Source organism: Sturnus vulgaris, chromosome 1, assembly GCF_052056855.1.
Source record: "Sturnus vulgaris isolate bStuVul1 chromosome 1, bStuVul1.hap1, whole genome shotgun sequence".
Classification (NCBI taxonomy): Eukaryota; Metazoa; Chordata; class Aves; order Passeriformes; family Sturnidae; genus Sturnus; species Sturnus vulgaris.
Genome location: NC_142243.1, coordinates 70,435,329 through 70,452,274, shown reverse-complemented (window position 1 = coordinate 70,452,274; position 16,946 = coordinate 70,435,329). Strand labels below are relative to the sequence as shown.

Below are 16,946 nucleotides of genomic sequence, written 5' to 3'. Positions count from 1 at the left end.
ATGAACATTGTTGAGTGTCCTATCAGATACCAAGAAGGACTATGTGATTTTTCCCTCTAGAGTGGCCTTTTTATACATTGGGAGGTGGATTTATTTTCCTTTCTTCCAGTCTTTCTTTGTACAGGCTAAAGAAACCAAAACAATTCCTAGGGTCTAGGATATTTAAGTTTTATTTCGTCTCTAGACTCTGATTTTTTCTCTGTTGAAAAGGAAAACACTAAACTGTATAGAATATAGCAAGGGAAACAGAAAGATTAGTTCACCTGTTAATGGGCAATACTCCTTTTTCTACACACTGGTATGGTATATGTCTTTAGACATACAATACACTAAACAGCTCCTATGGCCTCTCCTACAGAAGTGTTAGCTGCATGGTTGTCCACAGCTATTGATGTAGCTGATTGCTGTACTTCAGCAGGAATATTCTATGCACTACTGAAAAGATTTCTTTAAAGCTACATCCCTAATTTTATACATTAAAAAACCTCTCTAAATTCTAATCTTGTTTTCTAACATAATCCTTCTTAGCCTGCTATCTTAAGTAGCAAAATCTACTCCACCAGACAGCCTTCAATGCAATTTAAAAACTTTCATCAGAGGCAGAACCACTCAATAAGAGCCAGTGAAGCTTAGTCTCTGTGTCTTTCCAAACAGGTATGCTCTTACCCTGCAGTTTGTATAGAAATATGCTGCTGAGAATGTTATGAGGGACAGCATCACAAACCTTACTGAAGACAAGGTATGACATTTGTGCTCTTCCTCTATCCACCAAGCTTGTTACACTGCTCCAGGGCAAACTGGACTGATTGGATACAGTTTGGTCTTAAGGTACCATGACAGCCATTACTCATCTTTTTATGTACAACAGTTTTAGCTTTGTTAGCACAGTCCATGGTAACAAAAAAACCTCAAATATAATTGTAAATCACATCTGGTTTAAAAAAATATTCAAGATTTCAAGTGATTTCCTATTCCACCTCAGAGACCACTTTGTTCATTTACATTAATGGAGAAAGACCTTGCTCCTTCACTGCACTGGCCTTCTTTATTGAGTTTGGTGGCATTCTACCTGCTAGAAATAGTGATAAAGCAACAGTATACAACAAGTACCAAGGGCTGCATGTTGAACTAGTGAAGCATAGGGATAAAGTAAAAACAGTACAAGAGCAAAAATGAAAAATACACTTATATAAAAAAATAACTTGCAATTTTTTAAAGTGCCATTGCCAACCTTCAACTAATGAAAATTTATTTAATTCATTTTTCCTATTGAGATTGTCATAAATTTTTTCAATAAATACACACATTACAAGTGCACCACCACTGCCAATACTTGAATGGTGCAATTTAATTTAATTTAAATAAAAAATTTATTTATTTTATAAATAAGTTTTTATAAACTTAATTTATAAAATAAAACAAAATAGTTCCCTGACACTTTTTTAAACACCCATATTCACAGAAGTCATTGGTACATTGTTATGGACTTATGCACAGGAGGGTAAACTGGAATGAAGATAGCTTCTGGGCATAATTCCTGTAATTCATTATTGCAGAATAATGGAATAAATGCAAATGCATGTCTGAAATAATAGTATTTGTAAAACTATCAGCAAAAATCAGACTATTAAAATAACTGATTACATTTTTCAGAATCTAAATACTTGTAACAAATGCATTATTTATTGTGGTAATTCCTATCATAGTATTTAAGTACACCTTTTACACAGCAATATACCTGAAGAATGCCTTAGCATTGTCATAAGGACAGAAAATTCTCAAGTCTGCCCAGCAGATGACAGTGGCACAAAGTAATTAATTACAGTTTCCTGATCCTACAGGGCTGACTTAAATAGGTCCTTAACTCCTAAGGTCTTTAGTGAAGTTTTCTCTGGAATACTGAGCTGATAATGCTCCCTGCTTTCCCAAGCAATAAGCTTTCTAGTCAGGGAATTACAGACTCTAAACATGATTTGCTTCTGTTAGCTCCTTGTAAGAGTAGAGAAAAAACACAGCAGTCAGCTCAGTGCAGCTCTGCAACTGCACACAGTGAAAACCTCTCTCTGATCTCCCTGCACTTCAGAGCTTTTATGCTGTACATTGAAAATATTCCAGAAGTCAGTATGGTGCTGTCTTTCAGATATTCTTCATATACATCAAAATGTTCCTCTTACTATCCTAGATTTGTAATCTGCTTAAGAAAGTTCACATCTGCATTTGAAAACTCAAGTCATAAAACAGTGCTCGTATTGCACATTATTGCTGAGGCACGACTGTGTCATGGCAAGCACTGTTTTACACATCATACGAATTTTCACTGAGTCCTGATTCAATTTTCACTTCCACAACATATCATCTATAACTCTCCACCTGACCTTTTCCTCTTTGCTCTGTCAGGAGTTTGCACCTGTTTCTCAGTATGTTCTCTTGGATGTTTTCCCACCAGTTCAAGCTCTGCATGTTCCTAGCTAAGCTTAATCTATTTCTGTTTTAAGTTTTCTGCTGCTTACTTCTCTACTGATAACAGCTCCTTTACTGGACAAGAATTATACTGAATTTTATATAAGTAGAACACTAATGAAACGTTTTTCTCTCCACCCTTAGGATTTTCAGATCTAGGTGGACTGTGTTTGATCAGTTATTCCACCAAGTTCCATTTGCACCCATAAAATACTGATATACATCTGCCTTTACATCTTACATCTACATCTTACTTTAGCCTACAAAAATATTTAACAGCATGTGATCTTTTTTCAGTTAATTCAAAATTTTGAAGGTAAACTTATTCTTTCTTGCATGTTTTTCCACCCATTTACTAAAACAACTTTTAAACTGAATATAAGTGCATCCATTTTTATACTACCCAAACCTTCCTTGCAATTTTACATAGTATTTAGCTCCTCCAGAAAATAAGCAAAAAGAATTGTTTCCTCTTTAAAATACTGCACATTTTCCCTCCATTACTTCTTATTGTTAATAATATTTATGAGACATCTGTGTTTGAGATGAAATGTTTCTTTTATGCTTTAAAAGTAAGAAAAGCATAATTGTCTTATTTATGGTAATTTTTACAAGCTTCAAATTCCATATGCCAGCACAGAAGAATTACACTTTCAGGAAGGGAAAGAAAATTGGCTCTGGTAAATTAAATCCCAGGAGACTTTTGATTTGCTTTCCATTATGAATAGCTTTAAATATATAAATTAAACAATTTTATCTGGCTTTCATCATAAGAGAGCAAGATTTCACATAATGATATACAACAGATGCTGATATACAATAAAAGATTATCATTACATGCCTTAATGGAAGCTGAAAAGAAATATAGTTGAGCAAACAGTAAGTCTGCAGGAAACTTACTGAAACAATAATTCAATGTGCATGTTCTGAAAGGTAACACTGAATATTTTGTAATAATTTGATTTAATTTTTTTTGTAATAAAATTGTGTGAAGTTTTTTAAGCCTTACCTTCTTTGGAGTCCCTAGGACTTGGCAAATTTTGAAGATTTCATCTACTTCACTTGTGCCTGGGAAAAGAGGTCTGAGTGTGTATAACTCAGCCATTATGCTGCCAACTGCCCATATATCAATAGGTGAGCTATAGACAGAAGATCTCAGCAAAACTTCAGGGGCACGGTACCTGTGAGCATGGAAGGAAATAATAAATAAGTTAAAATAGTCATAGGAAGGTAATTACTTAAGCTAACATATTAAATTCTTGATATACTTACCACCTGGTAGAAACATAATCTGTGTAAGGTGGCTGAGATCTTAGTTCTCTAGCCAACCCAAAATCTGCAATTTTCACAAGTTCTGGTCCACTACAGAGAAGGTTTTCAGGCTTCATATCCCTATGAAAAAATCCTGTAGCAGACCAAACAGAAAAGAATCACAGATTTCACAGAATCACTTCTTAAGCAGCAACTTCTAATAGGAATTATTTACTTTATATTTACTTTAGGATGTTTTGGAATAATATAGTGGTTTGCAGGTTGTTTGTTTTTAAATTCAATATAAAATAATTGGAACTCTCCCCCAACAAATGCATTTTCCCTCCAGTGATCATTACACCAAGTGTTCTTAAATTAACAAATATAAACTGTCATTAGGACAGTAAGGAAAATGAATTGCATAGCAGCAACATCAAGTAAAAAACCAATGTCACAATGAAATCTTTTGCAAAAACTACAAGTGCTTTGTCGGTTTTGGATAATGGAAAATCGAGCATCTGATACACTTACTTGATTCATAAAATTGCTTGAATGATTTTTAGCTAGTTACTTATCATTGTGACAACAATTTGGAGATACACATATAAAGGATATCCAAATCCTGCTCAGAAATACTAATATTAGTAAATAAAGCTACTAAAATATAAAATGTATTAAAATAAATAGTAAATTAGTAAATAAAGTTTCTTCAGTGCTTGTTGTTGGCTTGAGGACCTCTATATCTGGGCAGTGGTTAAGTCACCAAGCAAATTAATTCTGCTGTTTAATTGGAACACACAATTTGTTATGTTTTACATTAATTTGATTGAAATCCACTTGCTAGAATAAAGCACTACATGCAGAAATTAAAAACTAATGTAAGAAATTGGTTGAAATTATTACAGTGAAATGTAAATGTTCAAATTTATCATACCTGGTGTTCACTTATACACTTACGGTCAAATCAAGATATTAATATTGTAACTTAAAACTGAAAGTTTTTCTTAAAATCTAATTTTCTCATTTATTTCACAGAGAAATTAGGTAGGAAAGAAGGATGTTTACAATCAGAGAACAGTATATGATCCTGATCAGAAGGACAAGAAAATATCAGTTTCTGGGTATTTGATAATACTGAACAGAACTAATTATTCATTTAATTCACCAACACGCCTCTTCAGGGTACATTGAAAGCAAATCAAACCTCGCTAGAACACTGTTTCTTATTTTATTTTCAGCTAATGTTTATTGTCTTTGAAAAGTTTAGGGATACCAATGTGATGTAAAGAACAACGACAAAAAAACCCCAACTTAGCATGAGAGTAAATTACGACCTTTTTAAATGCAAAGTAGTTTCATACCAGTATTTCAGAATACAGTTTGCAGATAGATATTAAACATGGGCACTGGGAGTTTTGCAAACCCTGTGAAACTTTTTATTGTTGTAAGCACACCTCACCTCTTACCATAGACTGTGCCTGTAATTCCTAGAAACATCCCACTTAATAAAATATTTAAATCCAGGTTGTATTTGATAAGGATGCTGTTCAAATTTCTTAGTGAAAAAGTTATTTTAGTATTTTTTATATGTACAGTATCACATTAGTTACAGTATCTCAACAGAAGAGTATTGATGTATCAGTGCTCCTTGGTTAGATCTTTTTGAGGAAGCAGAAGTGTTTAGTATAGCACAACACACCAGATTCTTCAGTTTGTTTATTTATCTGCTAACTAAAATAGAAAAAAACTACTGCACGGTGTATGAACAACATCCAGTGCTTTCCAAGAGAAAGAGGAAAATCCAATTATACAAAAACAAAGAGTAAGTTCAGGCAAAGTTCAAAACTGCACCACACTTGAAACAGGTAACCATGATTCTATCTGAGATAAATAATAGCCCTTGCTAGATTATTTTATTCATGTTATTTCTGTGCATGATCTTATTTTCCAAAAAAACTGCTACACAGTTAAACTCTAGTAGGAAACCTACCATGTTTGTGGATGAAAGCCAGCCCTTGCAATATCTGATACATCATGTTTCTGATGACTGACTCAGGGAAAAACTTGTTTCTGTGAAGAAACAGGGTAAAAATTTACATTATTTTTCTTAATTATGTATCTTCAGAACACACGTGTTTCTTTATTTTGCCTAACACATCATGAACACATGAAAACAGACCCATCAAGTCAAAGTAAGAGAGATGCAACTCTAATTTCAAAACTCAACTGGGCCTTAACCTCAACCACTTTCAAGTGCAGCAGCAGAACTCCTGTGCTGAGAGGTTCATGGTGCTAGCTCTCTGTAGAAGCTGGCTGGCCAGCAGTGTGCTTGACCAGGTGAACAGGGAATGCACAGTGGTGCAGCAAGGCAGAGATGGCACAATGCAGCTCTGGTAGGTGCACTACCCAGTGGTGCCCTTAAGGGAACCCTGATAAGAGCAATTGTGCTCAGCCACAGAGTAACATTGTGTTAATGTCACCAGCAGCCACCTCAGGATGTCAGCCCAAGAGCTTGGCACATTAGGAGATAAAAGTGCATGAGAAAGTCTGAAGGAAACCCACACTGAAGGCAAAACAAATCACCAAAGGAAAATGTTATTGAAAAGGCAGGTCCTGTTCCAAAGTCCACCTTGCAAGCCTTGCTATGTAGTGTTTGTCTAAGATTGCAACATCAGAGTTAACCTACATACAGGCCATTCTTACAAGGATGCATGCATGTACCATCCCCACCCTAACTCAAACCCATGAGCAAAAGTAGCATGAACAGTGTTCACCCAATCCTTCATAAATTAAAATTAAGGCTATTGAAGAAAAAAAAAAAAAACAAAACACAACTATTTAGAATTTCTCTCATGGTATACAAAGGCATGCAAACTCTCCTGTTAACAAGTGATCAAACTTATTTCCAAAAGCATTACAATGTGCAGTGCTGTAACAGAGCAATGCAGAATTCTACCCTCAGATAAGCATGTGCAGCAACTCCTGTTCATATCATTGGGGCTGCAAGAAGAGCCAAAATCAGAAATCCTGAAGTGTTCTTCAAGGTAGTATGAGAATCATTAAATAAAGTATCATAGCACACTACTTTTATGTGGAAAAAAAAAACCATACCTATCCTTCATTAGCTGATAGAGATTTTCCTTCATGTATTCAAATACAAAGTAAAGGTGGTCATTTTCTCGTATGACTTCCTTCAATTTTATTACATTGGCATGGTTTAGCTTCTTCAGAGACTGTAGTAGAGCAAAATACAGCTTCAGATAACCCCACAGTGACCTTGATTCCTTACCAGAACTAAATTTTTAACATATGAGTTTCTAGCGCAGAATCCACACAACATATTCATACTCATTACTTATCTTGTAATCTGTTTTAAAGAACAACCCAAAAGTTTAAACAAATTTCAAAATAAAAGTAACGACTATATTAATAGTACTTTAAACCTATTTCTAGGGATTACCTCAGAGCTGGAGTAAAGATTAGCACAAAAACCTAATTCCCTACAACAAAAGACAAATCTGAAGCTGAAAGAGCTTGTGCTAGCTGAACTGAATAAGAAAACCTGCATTTTTTCCCCCTTCCTTTTGGCAGGAAACTTTCATGAAGAAGGATTCTCTTACAGATGTCCATTTTGGACATACTGATTTGTGTGAAATCTCCAATAAGTTAAATCTAAAGCCCTTTAGTTGGGAGCTTTGTATATACAGAAAATCAGATGCCCAAAACATTAAATTATTTGGAATTTAAACCCAGGTTTTCAAGTGTTATTCTATCACTTGGCTAGCCAAAACTCCCAGTGCTTTCTACAGATGCCCTAAACACTAGATATACAGAATGGATACACAGCTAGAAATCTGGAAGTAAAATGAAAGAAGAGGATGGCAAACCACAGAAATACCCACATACAAAATCAATTTCTTTCCCTTTCTCAAAGACAAGAGGCTTGGCTACGAGACATGGCCACTGCTTGAGAATAGTAGGATGTTCCACAAATCAGCAGGACCTCTAAGAGTGCCAGCAGCCCACGGTTTTGTGAAATCTGTCAGCATTTAAGGAGTTCATAGAGTTTGGCCTTAGGCATGGATATGGTAGCTGCCCTTTTCCTTCATGCAAGCCTAACCAGACACTTATTTCTAAATGTGGTATGTTCACCACTTTACCTTGACTTCTCTCAAATTCATACATTCATCCCATGAATAGAACTTTCTTTTCATTCTGAAATAAAGTTCAAAATAAAGTATTTTCAGTGGACAGTACAGAATGCTTTTAGAATTAGAAAACCTAAACGGTATTTTCTCAGATTAGCATTATCTATATTTTGAACTCAATTTAAAGCATTCTAGCATACCCATTCAGCAATATAATTAAAAACAACAGAATTGCTAAAAATTTACAGTAATTCATCATCAAATACTGAAACATATTTTTATGAAAAGTACAGCCAGAGACTATGCTGCTCCAAGTAAAAGGGACATAAAACCCCTTTGTATCATTTGAATTGTGCTTCTAATAATAAAGTAATCAACAATGACATTGCACATATAATATGGAAAATCATATCCTTATGCCTAAGTTGCATATTCTTGGAAAACAAAAAAATTAAATTTTCGATATCTGCAAAATATTTGGACTGCTTTCTACTATAATTAGATATCTGATTAGGTATCAGTCATTTTAAAAATCTCTTCTAAGATATTAAAAAAAAAAGGTTTCATTTTTTTCAAGCAACATCATAGCCTCTAAACTAATTGTTAAACATAACAGTGTAATACATTTATTTGTAAATCCTGCATAAATCCAAATGTGGACATCTGGTGTTGCTCACATCTTGGAACGAAGTTGTGAATGTCATTGCTGTGTTTTGGTAAAGTTTTAGCACCTAAAGTGAAGAGATTTAAACCCAAGATTTTAATTTAAAATAAAAATATCTTCAAGCAAAACTGTACCCTCTCAAGTCCCAAACTTAAAAATTCACACAACAGAATTCCAAATCCTGAAATCACAAGAATTAACCACTTCCCACAAAATGTTGTTCCTTTTGCTAAAGATAATTAAAATAATCAATTGGACATTCTTTCTTTAGCTTAGGTTAATATTAACTTCAGTAACAGTACCAACAAAATATGGTGAAATTCTCAGAAATCCTTAAAGAGAAAAAGTCAGTCAATTATATTACAATTATCTTACTGCAGTAAATCCATATCTGAGCAAGATACAATTTCTGGTATTTCAACTTACACTTTATATCCTGCTTGCAATTCCCTAGGAATACAAGGCAAACTTCGCCATGCCTTGAGTAGAATTTTTCTTGTTTCATAATTGTCTTTTAAGGCAAGTATGACAATGCTCTTGACTATACAGAACTCTGAATTTATTAGAGCCAAGGAGACAGCCTTTATTTACCTGACCAGATTGTTACTGTTATTTATCACTGTAGCAACACATGAAGCTTAGTGCAGTATTTAAAAAGATTTGGGAGGCTGGGATGGAATTTCAAAACTACCTGCTAATATTGCTATTCTGCAGTTCATATAAATAAACTCCCTAATTCATCACATTCACTTCTGCTTCTCCATGGCTACTGGCCTAACATTTTTAAAAGGAAGCATGTTCAAACTGAACAAAAGCAGCATGCAATTTTACAAGACAATGTAAATCAGTAAATTAAACTGATGTGTCTCTATTGATCAGTTACCAGAAATCTGTCTCACAATCACCTTGTTAAATATCTTAATGAAAAAAAAAGTTGTTATGTTAATTTCCTTTTAAAAGGGGACTTTTTTCTATTGTACACAAATGGGAGACAACAATAAAGTCAAAAGTGAAAATCCAAGGTTTTGCAAGCACCTTTACTGAACTGAGATGTTACATACCTTTTGATAGCCACAAGTTCTCCTGACTCATTGCTCTTCCCCATCAACACGCTGCCATAGGTGCCATCACCCAGTTGTTTCATAATTGTGTAACGATTCATTTTTTTATGACTCAGACAGCCAAAAGCTTATGAAATGCTAAATGTCTTCTGTTTTATTAAAGGGTTCTGTGCTCTTTGATTTTCTTAAGAGAAGTCTTGTTCCAGACTGTTTTATGTTGGTGAATGTTTCTCATAACTGAGCAGGATATTCACTGCGCTCTTCCAAACTGTAGTTACTTTGAGCTCCAGTTATGAAGAATGGGAGACAGAAGAACATGGTCATTCTCATACAGATCCTTAAAACAAACAAACAAATAAAAGACTAAGTAGTTTTACAGTATTTTAGAAAAGAGACACTACTATTTGTATCAAACAATAGCACGCTCCAGGGTCATATGTGCTCTTTAAATAGATTTAAATGTAATTCGTTCCTTTAAATTTTTCAAACCACAGAAGGTGCCTACTGTACAATTAGGGTTAAAAAGAAACTAAAGAGCCAAGGTTACTACTATAATTTGCCCTAGAACAAGCAAAGTGGTTTTAATGCTGGTGTATTCTGATGGAAGCCGTTACTCTGAATTTGCAGAAAGCAGCAGCTTCCTGAACTGTAATAAAGGCACAGTTTGTTTTGGAAAACATAAGGACACAAATTCTGCACAGGGTGCCATGGCAAACTTCAGGTCTAAACACTGTGTTTTGGATTGGTGATGGAAGCAGGCTTTCTATACTTAAAAGTTAGTGAGGAAGGGAGGTGGAGCAGCAAGATAACCGCTGCATTCTTCACCCACATAAGCTGATAAATGTACATGTACATGGACATCTTGCTCTGAAGTTCACATAATTCTTATGTACGGTAATGGCTGAAAAGTTAATTTTATTCTTCAGTTTTACAAGGCTTGCAGAGAGAAGCATAGAGCTTCCATGCATTGGTATGGAAGATTAAATCTGAACTGTCATTTGGAAAAGAATCCATATTGAACAATGTTGAATCACCATATTTGAATCCATGCAAATATTAATTTGAATCCCAATTCAAATTTGAATCTGTACCCCAGCTTCCATTACACAGAATACTATCTGTCACCAACACTTTACATGAAGGCCAGTTGCCTGACGTCAAACACACAACTCACAAGAGTCACCCACTTATTTATGCAGGAGTAGGAAAAACAAACAACCTCTCATTGTACCATTTACTCACTGTAACACAAATACTAATACACAAACAAACACTGAATGTTAACTGAATAACAGCATGCTCTGCCTTTTGCCTCTGCTGTCTGAAAATACAAAATTAAACTCAAATCAATGGGAACACACCATCAGTCTACCTTTACAGGGGATAGAGAACTCAGCATGCAACTCTCTAGTCCTTATGCTTATACCAGAATTAGCTACAGTCTGGTCTATTCAAACAGAATAAGAAAGTCTGATTCAGCTGATAACAAGACTCAGGCTTTGAGATTTATAGGCCTGGCAAAATAACAAGAAAATTGGCCTCTCAAGGAGTGTGAAATATAAATTCTCAAGCAGTCTAGCCTGCTATGTAAAGGAAACAGCTGCCTGGACAATAGACCAATGTTTCTAAGATGTTCTTAGATGAAATGCTGCTTCCTCAAAGAAGTCATAACACAGAGTGTTACTCTCTGTTGCTTCTGTTATCAGGAAAGAATCTCACATCATCACCTGTCAAGATGCCAGTAACAAATGGACATCTCAATTCATAATCTTTAACATATTCAGACCAGGCAACCTTCATTTTGTCAGGGAAAGTTATTAAGAAGTTTTTTTCCACACCCATCTACACCTCTCCCCCGCTAAAGCCACAGCTATAGTGAAATAAGATTTCTGGCTAACAGTGTATTCTGAAACAAAGCTAAAAACCAGATTTAACAAAAAGTAACAAAGACATCTCAAATTATGACTAGATTTTAAATTGGACTTTCAAATATTTAAGCAAATTTCTCTTCTCAGAGTTCATCTTTATATCTTATTCTCAAAAATACCTGCATGCACTCTAGTCGTTAATATCACCAATAATGCCTTTTTACAACAAGGCTATTTGTTGACTCTGGTAATAAGCAGATGATCAAGTGTGTTTAGTCCAAGTTAAGATACATTCTGCATACACATCTTGCAAGTTGTCAATAGTTAGCTCTATGTATATATTAAAAAAAAAAACAACACAAAGACCTTGAGGATATTCTTATATCCATTTTAAACACAGCATCACATCTAAAGCATCAGCAATGATAAACTGCATATGCATTTTGCGTATAGGTATACACAGGCATATCATGTGAAGTGAAATGTAACAAATTTTGGGTGCTTGTATTTCTCTGTTGCAACAAATCACTGTGCATTGTTTAAGGTATGGGTTTTTTTGAGGGGATTCAGCAATATCTGCCACAGATGGCCCTAGCTTGAACTCCTAGTTACATTAAGTTGGAGAATTTGCATGCATTTCATGCTCAACCTTTTGCTCTCTAACAAAGTGAACAAAAAAAAAAAAAAAAAAAAAAGAGGAAAACTTGTATTTGCAATAAACAGAACAAGATCTAGACACAGACCTCAAGTTTTGACCTTTAAATCCTCTAATTCTGGTGCCTAAATCCTATCAACTTTCCAAGTAATTTTCATTGGAGTATATATTAATCACATGCTTTTACAATTATTCCTTTTGTCCAATTCTGATATTTTGGCACGTGCAATCAAAACAACCTCATATGAAGTGTTCCTTTCCTCCAAAAATTCTGTGTAATACAACACATCACAGACCTAATTATTAATTTTGTCTGTTCTGTAATATATTTTATTGCCTTACTCCTTTTCTGCTGTATACTTCGATTTTTAGGGTATGAAAACACCTGATCAAGTAAAGTACAGAAAAGCCAGCGCATTTCTTCAATGATCAGGTGGAAGTGTCAAATCCACTCCATGGAAATGCACAAAACAAGGTGTGTACCCTGATAACAATGTGTTATCACATGTACCATCACACCTACCCTACAGTGACGTGCTGGAATTACAGAGCATGATAATTAGAACATAAATGCTCCAGAGATTCACATTTCACTACAACAGACTTCTGCATACTTTGTACTTTACACCACCCTACCCAGCTCAGGTGTGCAATTTTTTCCTCAGTGGTCTATCTGTATTTTCGTTTTCAAATCTGCAGTTCAGTTTTGTTTTTTTACCAACCTGAGGAAAAGCAAGGGCCCAGTCTAGCTTTTCTGGTTAAAACAAGCCTTTGGAGTGGCCTCTTCCATACTAATGCTCATGTTATTATTTCCTCAGTGATGCAAAGCTCTAAAATGTAAAATTGTCATAACAGCTAACAAACAGACAAGAGAAATCCTAGTCTAAACAACAGCTTGTTCAATACTCCTAATGACATCGTGTGCATAATCTCTTTACACAGGATTAAGGATAGATTAAAGCCAGGGACAAATAGAGGACAAAATACAATAGCTTGACAGAATCTATAATTTGTGCAAATTTAGCAAATCTGAACAAGTACTAGGAAATTGGAACAAATCATCACTTTTACTGTGTTACTGATGTTTTAAAGCACTAACAACAATTTTGTATTATTTTAGATGTCTAAATTACATTTCAAAATGTAACGAACAGCAGCAAATCACCTACATTTCTTATATACAAATACTAGGCTTTACCAAGAGCTCTACATTTGCATCCTAAACAAACTACCCTCAAATAAATAGAAACTAGGATATATGACCCGATAAGACCTCCCATGCAGAGAAGCAAAACACTCACAATCAAATTTTACCAACCTGCTTACAGTAACTGATGAAATCACCAGAACTGTTTGCATGGCACAGTACTGTTCTCAGTGATCAGAACTGGCAGTATTGCAACGCACAGAACATATGCTGATAGAGATTTTAAAAGTAAAAATAAACCCAAAACCAAATCCAACCACAAAACAACAGATTTTGCTACAAGAAACTTCTTGGTAGTGACTGTACATTACTAAAGCTGCCAGTAATCAGGTCCCGTGACAGGTGGATCTAGTTCTTGAGATTAACCTCAAATCCATTACTCTAATCAAAGACCAGCAGTTATTTAAAAGCAGGACTCTCAGCTGCAAGAAAGAAGTCAGTAACATTGACAATAAATACTAGTGCTTTGAAATAGACTGCCTTAAATTACTTTTTTTTTTAAGTCCCTTTAAAAATCTAATACATTGTTCTACTTGTGTCTATCAGGCATTCAGGATGGGGCATATCAAACCAAGAGCTCCAGTTTGCTTGTAGTATTATCCCGTTTTGTTCCAAACTAGCTCTGGTTTCAAACCAAAATTACTTACACCAACTTTTTCAGGAGATTCCCACCATGCCAGCAAGGCTACCTCTTCCTACCCCCAAGAAACCCCCTTTCACAATGCACTACAGCAAGTTTCAGGATAACAATGGTTCGGTGCTGCTGGAATTTCAAGTGTCCAGTTTTGGGCAGTGTCCAGAAGGAACATGAACCACTCATCTTTCAGCATCCACTGTAAGTTTCAATAAAACACAGAATGGTTGAGATTGGAAGGAACCTCTGGAGATCCAGTCCAACCCCCCTGACAAGGCAGGGTGACTTAGAGCAGGTGACACAGGAACACATCCAGGAGGGTTTGGAATGTCTCCAGAGAGAGAGACGACACACCCTCCCTGGGGAGCCTGTTCCAGTGCTCTGCCACCCTCAGTGTAAAGAATTTCTTCCTCATGTTGAGGTGGAACTTCTTGTGCTTCAGTTTATGGCCATTGCTCCTCGTCCTGTCGCCAGGCACTACTGAAAAGAGTCTGGCACCGTCCTCTCGGTGCCTGCCTTTGAGATAATTATACTCACTAGTGAGATCCCCTCTCAGTCTTGAGAATGGAAACAGATGCTTGTTTCCATTTCAGTTCCACCGGGTGACATTCAGTCGCCTCCCAAGAGTGTTCAGGTACCTTCCTTAGCACTCACAGCGCCAAGGGGACCACGGCGCTCTTGCCGCTCACTCAGGCAATAACACTCGGCACTGCCCGGCCTGCCAGTTTCACCCCAGTTCTCCTAAACAAAACTTCACCTCCTCTCACTGACCTCGGAGCTCTGAGGCCGCCAAGGCCGGCTCTACCCTACCTACGGAAGCCAAAGCAGGCAGGGTCCGTGTCCTCGCCGGCTCCGCACCCCCGCGGCGCTGCCGCTCCCAAAGCCCAGCCCGGCAGCGGCGCAGCTCCCCGCACACGCCAGCTCACCCCACCAGCGACCCAAGCTCCGAACCGCGCTGGGGGCCGGCTCCAGCTCCTCTCTGTAGGAGCGGAGCTCCAAACGCTCCCGCGGCAGCCCAGACCAGCACCTCCTCCGTGCTGGGAGGACCCCAGAGAGGCCCAGCCCCCGGGCCACGGGCACTCACCAGCCCGGCTCGGCCCGACCCGGCCCGGCCCAGCGGGGGTCGCCCCGTCTCCGCCGGCCCGCACTCACCGTGGTGCTGCGGGCGGAGCCAGCCCGGTGCCGCCGAGCCCCCGGCCCGCCCGCCGCCTCCCTCGGCCGGGCCGCTCTGCCCTGTCACCGGGGCGACGGGCGCGGGGCCGGGCCCGGGCTGGGGCGGGCCCCGCCGCCAGCACCGCCCTCACGGCCGCGGGCACGGCTGCTGGGGATCCCGGGGGAGCGCGGAGGTGATGGATAAACAGCGCTGTGGGGAGCGGGGACACCGCCCCGTTGGAAAGGGAGTGGTGCCCAACGGGAGCTGAGCCTGATGACGAGAGCCCCATCACAGGTTCCCTGAAGGTGGCCCCATGATACGCGAGATCGTCTTTAGACAGTCACTATAATTATTATTACTATTATTTTAATTATCTACTTAACAATATATTATAATTACAATGTAATATATAAAATATATATAATTCTATATTATAATTACTGCTAATAGTAATGATATGCTGAATATATATTTGGTGCTCTGTTGAGAGCTCACCTGTAGTGCTGCATCCAGCTCTGGGTTCCCTAGCACAGGAAGGACATGGACCTGCTGGAGCAAATACAGAGCCAGGATGCTCTGTGATGCTCAGAAGGCTGGAGCACCTCTCCTACGAATATAGGCTGAGACAGCTGGAGCTGTTCAGCCGGGAGAAGAGAAGGCTCGAGTGAGACCTTAGAGCAGCTTTCCAGTACCTAAAGGGAACTTTCAGGGAAGATGGATAGAGTCTATTTACAAGAGCGTGGACAAAGGGAAACGGCTTCAAATTGAAAGTGATTAGATATTAGGGGGGGGAAATCTTTACTGTGATGCTGGTGAGGCACAGACACACGTTGCCCAGGGAAACTGTGGATGCCCCATTCCTGGAGGTATTCAAAGACAGGCTGAATGGGACTCTGAGCATCCTGGTCTAGTGGAATGTGTCCCTGCCCATGGCAAAGGTTTTGGAACTAGATGAACTTCAAGGTCCCCTTCCAATCCAAACCATTCTCTGATCATATGAAATAAAGCTACCAGCTAAGCCACAGTGTACTTAGGATTTGTACAGAAACTCCCACCTGTAATACTCACAGCTGTAGTGAAACCTGAGGGAATTTTTCCCCCTAGCATTTTTAAAAACTATTTATTGCAAGCAATTTGTCAAAATGCATGCTGTTAGTACTGATGGAGGGGGGTGAATTTTGAGTGCTCTATGCATTCTAAAATATATATATTTCTATTACAAAAATAATAATGAACTTCTTGTTCCTTTGTAATCTTGCATTTCTCCAGGGTGTGTAGAAGGCACAGTTAATAAAAATGGCAAATTTAGTGTCTGATCCAGAGATGCTTTTGGCAGGGAAGTCTCATTTTAATCATGAATTCTCAACATTAGCTTGAGCTTCCTATTTTTTAATGTTTTTGAGAGTGAGAGGTAAGAAAAGGAGATCATTTCAACAGAATAACTACTAGAAGAGCCATAGAGGGAAAGGCAGAAAATTGTTCTAGAAATTCAGATTCCTATCTGCTGGCAGCTCAGCCTTGCTGAGCAAAAATGGGATGCTGTCTTCATTTTACATTTTTTTCTCTCTCCTCCCTGTTCCTCATTAATTGGCGTGGTAACTTTGTGATGGTTTAAGAACTGTTGATAGATTAATTGATTCTACCTCAAGTCAACTGGGTGGAACGTGGGGCTATGGGAATTGGTTTTCTGGAATTCAAAGGATTTGACTACTTGCACATAGCTTGCTAAAATGAAAGTACAAGAAAACAACATTATATTTTCTGAAACAAAATATACCTGTTTTCTTTACTGAAATAAAACATCAGAGGTGACTGCCAGGTAAAATAAAGTTCAAAGGTGAGACT

The 16,946-nt window shown here is 37.6% G+C and overlaps 1 protein-coding gene across 2 annotated transcripts in view; it reads right to left on the bottom strand.

Annotated features, from left to right (window-relative positions):
* The window catches only part of MAK (male germ cell associated kinase), a 30,322-nt gene extending 15,144 nt beyond the window's left edge, over positions 1-15,178 (bottom strand). For both annotated transcript variants that reach the window (XM_014878778.2, XM_014878763.2), the window contains exons 1-7: positions 15,101-15,178; positions 9,585-9,921; positions 7,872-7,926; positions 6,823-6,944; positions 5,702-5,781; positions 3,733-3,865; positions 3,470-3,641 (exon numbers count right to left, since the gene is read on the bottom strand). In XM_014878778.2, coding sequence (XP_014734264.2) covers positions 3,470-3,641; positions 3,733-3,865; positions 5,702-5,781; positions 6,823-6,944; positions 7,872-7,926; positions 9,585-9,685 — 663 coding nt within the window. In that variant the 5' untranslated portion in view covers positions 9,686-9,921; positions 15,101-15,178. The remainder of the gene's footprint in view (positions 1-3,469; positions 3,642-3,732; positions 3,866-5,701; positions 5,782-6,822; positions 6,945-7,871; positions 7,927-9,584; positions 9,922-15,100) is intronic.
* Between the last annotated feature and the right edge of the window lie 1,768 nt (positions 15,179-16,946).